Raw genomic sequence first — 7,899 nt, 5'->3', positions numbered from 1 at the left:
GCTAGAAAATAAAACTAATCAATCTATACTTACTCTATTAAGAACCTAATGTGGGCACATGTGCTACCACGACTTCACCCTTCGCGCTGATACTCTGAACCTGCCCCACGCGTCCGGATTGGTTCTCACCGCGCAAAAAAAAGTATAGAGCAAACACTCAGAACCTACCTATGCCCGCCTGCTCTAGAAATTTGGGAATAACCAGCAAACCACACATACAACAACAGTAGCAAAGAAGAACAATGGCTAGTGAAATAAGAAAAATTAATAAATCAAGCTAGATTATGCAATTCCTTTTAACCTCGAACCTCTAATTGCAGTGAACCTCATTGGAAAAGAACCCAATGTGTTCCCTAATAGTAGCAGGGTTCCTACATTTCTCTTGAACTCTCAGTCTCTCACTGCTTCAGACCCAATCAAACTCAGTTCATCAACCAAATTAAGAAAATGGAAGCAGTTCATCCACCAAATTAACAAAATAGAAGGAAAACAAAAAGAAAAATTGGAGATGCGGGGGGATCGAACCTCGTGGAAGCAGTTCATCCACCAAACTAAAAAAATAGAAGAAAACAAAAAAAGATTGGAGATGCGGGGGATCGAACCCCGTGCCTCTCGCATGCAAAGCGAGCGCTCTACCATTTGAGCTACATCCCCAACGATGCTATTTGTAACTAGACAACATAGTAAACCGTGTAATACTGTACGCATGCATCATTCCGTTAAACCCCGTCAAGCCGTATGGACATCGATGATGCTATGTGCCTATGTCCTACATCTATACCGTCGGCTGCAGATCCAACGTCAGGACTGCCGCGCGACTCGGCTCTCGCTTCCCCTATCGATAGCGAGCGGCCCGCCCGTGCAGACGCAGAGACACGAATGCCTCCTCGAGCGGGAGCCATGGCGGCGGCGGCGGCGAGGGCAAGGGCGGCGCTGCTGCCCTCCTCCCCCTCCCCATCGCCGCTGTTCCGCCTCCCGCGCCGCTTCCTTTCACTCACCGCGACTCGCTACCCTCTCTACTACGACCTCATCGTGCATCGCCCCGCGGACCCCAATCCCCCCAAATCCTCCGCCGCCGGGGCCGACCGGCAGCCGCAGCCAGCCCCCGAAGAGCAGACGCTCGACCGCGCAAAGCGCCGGTACCTCCGCAAGCGCCGCAGCCGCCTACTCCCCGACCCTGACGCCACCACCACCACTAAGCCCTCCTCCTTGTCGTCGGAGTTCGTCGAGCTCAGGCCGGAGGTGGTGGACTTCCCGCGCCTGCACGCGCGCGAGGAGGCGCTCTACTTCCACGACACCTTCGCAATGCCGTGGGAGAAGGACAAGCACTACCGCATGCTCTACCGCCTCGAGAAGAAGTACTTCCCCCACCAGTCGCTCGACAACGCGTTCGTCTCCGCCGACGCCGCCCCGGCCTCCGACGCCGACAGGGGGCTCGTATTCTTTGACGACGAGAAGAAGGAAAACGAGGGAGAGGAGCGGGCGGTCAGTGACAAGGGCGCCAACAAAGGGGAGGTGCTGGAGAGGAAGGTGGAGGATTTCTTCAGGTCTCTCAAGAAGGGTCCCGGCCAAGTCGACACCAAAGCCAAGAGACCGGGAACGGAGCCGCAGCAGCAGGTGAAGCGCGAAGTGCGGAGGGAGGAGGAGCGGCCGCAGCCGTACCTCGTCACTAGGACCACGGAGCTGCCGCCGAGGTGGGACGGCCCTGCTGGGACCGTCGTGCTCATCGACAAGCCCAAAGGTGATGCCTTCCCCCTACCCTCTGGCACATTGCAAGTTCTACATTGCCGTCTGTGAGCTTAAGACAACACTAATATTTCTTAGCTACTTTTATCTGATGTACCACTGGAAAGCTCATTTTATGAAATGTGAGCGATTATCACAACAGTTAGATGTCAGCCAGGTAGTGTGGCACTACTGCAGCTTTGCCTGAAGACAGGGTTCTTTACTGTTTTTCCTATCAGGGCAGATAAATAATTAGTTAATGTGCGGACAGGATTAGGTTCGAACTGTGTTTTATTAAATTTGGTCTACTGCCTTCCATCCTAAACTATTCATCTGAACTCATCTTTCTTCTGATATCAGGATGGACTTCGTTTACTGTCTGTGGAAAGTTACGGCGCTTGGTGAAAGTACAAAAGGTGATATCAGGGCCTTTTCACTGTATCTGAATGTAGCATTAGCCCTTAGCATTAAGTACATGTTTTGCAATATTTGTGTGGTCTCAGGTTGGACATGCTGGAACTCTGGACCCAATGGCAACTGGATTGTTGATTGTTTGTGTAGGAAAAGCAACCAAAATAGTTGACAGGTAACATCGTATAATCTTTTGGGAAAAGCTTATTCTTGTGGATGCTGGGGCAGTTGTCCTCTGGCTTATGCTTATCCTAGAATTTGCTCGAGTATAGACTGTATAGTAGGCTATGTGGGGAAAAATATGATGGACTGAAATAATTGTTTTGCATACTATCGCTACTTATCATCCCTCCATCTCTAGCACTTGCTGTACATTCTATTCTGAATGATCTCATGCTTCTGAAGCTACCAAGGAATGGTTAAGGGCTATAGCGGTGTTTTCCGACTTGGAGAAGCCACATCAACCTGGGATGCAGATTCACCAGTATGTATCCTAGCATCTCTACAATGGTCTGCTGAACATTCTTCTATTCAGGGGTTGCAAAATGGATCTGCATTATTGTAGGCATTTGGGGAAGCATCACCAGATAACAACTTATTAGTTTCACAGATAGTTATGTTTCTGTTCAATGTTGTTGGGAAATCACATTGACAATCTATCCTGAAAAGAGGTTCATCGCCTTATCAGCATATGTAGCCTACATATCATTTAATTAGTGACTGTTAACTCTATTTTCACAGTTAATTATGCTTGTGTGCAATGTTGTTGAGAAATCGTATTTAAATATTCGTTCCTAAAAAGTAAAATGAGGTTCATCACCTTATTCACACATATAGTTTAGTAGGTGACAGTAAATTCTGCAAGAAGCGAAATGGGCTCTAGCTGAGTTGGTTAGGTGGTCTGAGTAGCACTCCTCTGGTCTTGGGTTCGATTCCCCGTGGGAGCGATTTTTAGGCCGTGGTTAAAAAATCTCCTCGTCTATCCCACGCCAAAGCATAGGTCTAAGGCAGTAAGGCCCTGTCCCGGTCACGGTTATTCATACATAGGCTACGGTGCCGTTGTGTATGGGTGGGACAGGGGTTCGGGAGTTTTCTCGACTTGTGTGAGAAGGTCTTCTTAATACAATGTCCGGGGGCCGTCTTACCCTCCGCAGGTCGAGTTTTTTTTTAAAATTCTGCAAGAATTTGGTGATCCTATCTTTACAAGTCTCAGAAATTACAAACTCTATTTTCAGATCTCAATAGTTGATTGTGTGCAATCTTAACCTTTTCTTGAAATAATTAATTAAATCACTTGTGCTTTCCCAAATCTGATCCAGTATAGTTAATTTTTATATTAACTTTCATTTAATTTTTTTGTATCTCTACAATTCTGCTTAGATAACAATAATGCTTACCATACTTCTATGATCAGATTATCCAGAGGGAACCATGGGAACACATCAAAGATGAAAATATTAGAAAGGCAGCAGCATCATTCATGGGTGAGATATGGCAAGTTCCTCCAATGTTTTCTGCCATTAAGGTACACTATTCTTGTACCTGAAGCGAATTTTCCACGTAATTTATTTAAAAGAATGCTGCTAGAGTTCTCCATGGGATTTGCTGACTATCTCTTATGCATGCACGATAATCCTTTTACACTTTTGGATAATATAAACTACAAACCACTCGAAGTATATCGTTAATTCTATCAAGATAAAAAAGGGAAATAGAAAGATAAGCTGAATAAAGGTTACTGTTGTCACACTATCTCAATTCTCCGGACTTGTTTGTGTTCTGCACTTTCTGTAAATAATGACATAAGGATATAGTTGGATTTGGTCATAATATATAATACAATTTGGTAATACTGTTAGATCTTCCATCTGTTGTCACACTGCCTTTTACTCAATTAATCAACCATGAAATCACAAGTTCACAAGTTGTATTGTTTCCAAAATATGCATGACAAATTTCACAAGCTCACGATGTTAACCAACTATGAAATCAGGTTGGCGGTGAAAAGATGTATGACAAAGCAAGGAAGGGTGAAACAGTAGAGCTTTCACCAAGACGTATATCGATATACCAATTTGATATTGAGCGCAGTTTGGAAGACAGGTATTACATTCCTCTTTTCCTAACTTTAAATTCATAGCGGATAATAAATATCTGGTCAGTGTTCATATGATTACCTGTACTCCTCTTGATTATGTTTTCTTTTGGGTTGCATTCTACAGACAGAATTTGATATTTCGAGTTACTTGCTCAAAAGGAACATACATTCGGTCCCTATGTGCGGACTTGGGTAAAGCACTTGGAAGGTTTGTGCACCTATTCTTGTGTTAGCGTTATTTTCTCTCTCTTTTCTTTCTGTGTGTGCAGTCTGCATAAATGAACATCAGCATGTAATGAGCTCTAAGTGATATAGTGTAATGAGCCCTATGTGTCTTGGGTCTATGCTTATGCACCCTGCTTATACTTGCTGTGTCAAAGATTTAACCCAGTGTACCATCTTGGCCATTTGGCATACATAGTAATAGTACTCGCTTGGAAATTACCCTTTCTAACATGCCCAAAAGTTTGATATTTTATATTTCACAAGTATTATCATGTATTTGGACTGGAAGTTCTGTTTTTTTTTGAATAAAAACTAACTTAGCTATTTAATGAAGTTGGCTAGTTTCATGTGTTTGTTGCACTGAACCCAAACACTTGTTTATCCTCTGTTTCTGGATGTAGTTTAAGATAGTACTCTTGTCGTTTGATCGTAGAATGACCCCCATACTCCTTTTCCTCCATTTTCATTCCAATTACTGTTCTTGTCCATCGACATCTCTTTTGTGTTAATATATATTCCGGTGACCAAATTCAGTCTATACATTTTCCTGCAGCTGTGCTCATTTAACTGCCTTGCGGAGAGACTCGATAGGTAATTTTCTGTGCTGTGCCTCTTGGCTGCTGTCTACATGGTCCAGCTGTAATTCTATTCAGGTGAAAAAAAATCTTGCTGCTTGGGAAGGCTTCTGAGGCTTACTCTTTTTTGCAGGTGAATACTCGGTCAATGATGCTTGGAACTTCGATGAGCTTGAAGAACAAATCACCAAGGGGTATTTATGAGCATGCCAGTGAGCCGAGCTAGGTTATATGCGGCTTGCAACCAGTGGCATCCATGCTGCCATGTCAGTCCCAAAGCTGTCAACGTGGGCTTCAGCGAAGAGTTGCAAATCCAGTTCAGTTCATCCTCAACCTTTTGTCATATAGAGGAACACGAAGCTCCGTTAGTTGTATGTGTGTTGTGGGTTTCAATTGATCTCAGTATTGAATCGATTTTGGCAGTATTGATGTATACCATTGTTGGTCAGGTCTTTTGATTGCCTTGCCATGTAATTTTGCTGGGAGCATATTAAATTTATAATCTAAAGACTGTGTTAAAAGTAGCGAAATTTATAATCTAATGACGAACACAAGCTGGCGTTAAGTCCACCCCTTTTTCTTCTCTAGACCCTCGACGCTCCTCAGAGCATGAACAGTGCTACCATCTGAATCATCCCTTTATCTAATATTGCTTGTAATGTTATTCATCTGAATCATTCCTTTATCTATGTACTTATAGATGGTATCAAATATGAGAGTCTGATCTTAAGAACATGACGAATGATTCATATACCCACAGCCATTTGAGAAAATCCACTGTCGAAAGGGAGTATTTGTTTGCTTCTTTGCATAGAAGATACTACGTCCTCTATTTCAAATTAAATTTCGTTTTTGTTTTTTAATAGGATCATATAATAATTAATGTATGTGTTTGTATATGTGTTTGGATCCATCATCATCCATTCGAGCTCAAATGGGACGGGGGGCAGTAATAAGTTACTCATGCGGAGGGAAAGGGTTAGAAATTTAATTTACGTATATATTTTGGTGTTCTGGGCTCTTACATCAAAGAAAAATATATAATTTAAGATCTTAAACTGACTCCTTGTTGTGTGAATTTTAGTTTTTGTATAGGTAACTTTTATGCAATGTCATCAAAGCCTGTGGTCGTTTGTAATTTTGTTGTCTTTCTAATTTTTGCCAGCTAGAAGCTGATTTGTTCTCTGCAATTTTTGCCCGTCCAGTCTCTCTGATTTGGTTATTATTGCAATTTGTTCTCTGTTATTATAATTTTTGCCAGCCAAAAACTGATTCATCGCACTTGGCGCCTTCACTGCAAAGTCCATGAATTTTTTTCGTCATGCGCTTTCCATCATTTCCAATTGGCAAATGAGTATCCTCAAATTGCTACCTTTTTCCATGCATATATAAATACATACTAAGGTTACCAAATTAGCCCTAAATCTTGAGTGTATACAAACTAGACTTTTTAGATGGGAAAAGATCTAGATGAAAAGACGACTTTTTCCGTTAGGGCTAGTTTGTAAACTCAAATCTCATCTAGGATTAAAAAAGAAATGAACTAATTTCTTCTTCAATCCTCTTCAATCTCGGAGGGGAGTTGAGTTTCCAAACTTGCCATTAGGAGTTGCTGATTTAACACATGTTCAATGTCACGAAAATTGACTTCTTATGAGTATGTCCACTCCAGATTTCCAGTGTATCTAAAGTTATATTGGAGTTTGGCTCTCTACCATTTGTTCTTCTCTTCTGCACGATTTCCGAGAAAAAGCACTGCAGGTTAAGGCTGTGATCAAACCAATCTTTGGAGCTGGAGCATTTGCGCAACTGTTGTGATGCTTACAAAGTTTCGTATGAGATAAAAAGTGTTGGACATGGAGCGGATAACGTTTTAAACTGACAACAATAAGCTCGTTGTTTCAAATTCAGGCGTGGGCATGGAAAGCGACAACCCTCGACGACATGTAAAGCTAGCTCCAATGACACAAATGCCCCTCCTTGTGTCCCCCGACCGGTGTCCGAATAGGGTGTTGGCCACTCCAACGGCGTCCCCTGTTGTGCCCCCATGCGAGCGGGAGGATGACTGATGTATCAAATTCAGGCGTGGGCATGGGAAGCGACGCCCCACGACGACGTGTAAGGCTTGCTCCTATTGGGCGCCAAAATAGGATGACCGGATGATCCGCACTGGTGGTGCGGACGGTCCGCACGCGCGTATAATTAGTTAGGGTTCCAAGTTTCTTGCGGGATTTGTTAGCAAAAATCGCGGATTTAGCTCGGGATACGGATTATAACGGGTCCAGACTTCCCCTCTATATATACATAGAGGACTATGGCCAATTAATCATCAACAATCGAACCTACAATCAATACAATTCACATGTTTTCTTGCACATTTAGGAGTAGCTCTAGTTTAGTTCTAGTTTAGCCTCTCAATCCTCAAATTCTCCGCTTCTCTTTGGCTCTATGTCGATTAGAGGTGTCTAGGTCAGCCTACCGACTATAGACAAAGCCTAGGACCTATCTTCCCTGACGGGGTCCCTCCCGGGAGTGAGATCCAGGCGCCACCGGCGAACTCCGCCGCTCCTGCGTACGCGCGGACCGTCCGGCCTGCAGACGCGGACCGTCCGGATCATCCGGCAGGAACGCCAGCCTCTGTGCTAGGTCACGGACCGTCCGGCCCCTGGCCGTGGACCGTCCGCGCCTACGCAGAGTGCACCGCCGCTGGTTCTCAATGCAGTGATTGGTGCCCGGATCGGCGCCAGCACACTTTTTGGCGACTCCGCTGGGGAGATCACATATAGACCTATCAGATCGACCCTCAATGACCGGTTCAAGGGATAACTCTGACGTCTCCCCCAGCAATATCATCGAGCCGACTTG

General features: G+C 44.1%; 1 protein-coding gene and 1 non-coding gene across 2 annotated transcripts; one reads left to right on the top strand and one right to left on the bottom strand.

Annotated features, from left to right (window-relative positions):
• Positions 1 to 581: 581 nt before the first annotated feature.
• TRNAA-UGC (transfer RNA alanine (anticodon UGC)) lies at positions 582 to 654 on the bottom strand. The gene has a single exon. It is a non-coding gene; the product is annotated as a tRNA-Ala (tRNA).
• Positions 655 to 800: 146 nt separating this feature from the next.
• On the top strand, positions 801 to 5,604 carry LOC100284263 (pseudouridylate synthase/ transporter). The gene is made up of 9 exons (NM_001157158.2): positions 801 to 1,741; positions 2,086 to 2,141; positions 2,229 to 2,311; positions 2,542 to 2,620; positions 3,551 to 3,661; positions 4,130 to 4,239; positions 4,359 to 4,442; positions 5,013 to 5,050; positions 5,168 to 5,604. The coding sequence occupies exons 1-9, from the start codon at positions 880 to 882 to the stop codon at positions 5,236 to 5,238; spliced, it is 1,494 nt and encodes a 497-aa protein (NP_001150630.2). The 5' UTR covers positions 801 to 879; the 3' UTR covers positions 5,239 to 5,604.
• Positions 5,605 to 7,899: the final 2,295 nt, after the last annotated feature.

The sequence above is a fragment of the Zea mays genome, chromosome 6, assembly GCF_902167145.1.
Source record: "Zea mays cultivar B73 chromosome 6, Zm-B73-REFERENCE-NAM-5.0, whole genome shotgun sequence".
Lineage (NCBI taxonomy): Eukaryota > Viridiplantae > Streptophyta > Magnoliopsida > Poales > Poaceae > Zea > Zea mays.
The sequence above is the reverse complement of the archived record's forward strand: the minus strand, read 5'-3'. Positions and strand labels throughout refer to the sequence as shown.

Excerpts from the sequence above, each read along its gene's own strand:
- LOC100284263 (NM_001157158.2), top strand. The coding sequence starts at position 880 with ATGCCTCCTCGAGCGGGAGCCATGGCGGCGGCGGCGGCGAGGGCAAGG. Across the intron at positions 2,621-3,550 it reads CCTGGGATGCAGATTCACCA|ATTATCCAGAGGGAACCATG; the intron begins GTATGTATCCTA and ends TTCTATGATCAG. Across the intron at positions 3,662-4,129 it reads CAATGTTTTCTGCCATTAAG|GTTGGCGGTGAAAAGATGTA; the intron begins GTACACTATTCT and ends CTATGAAATCAG.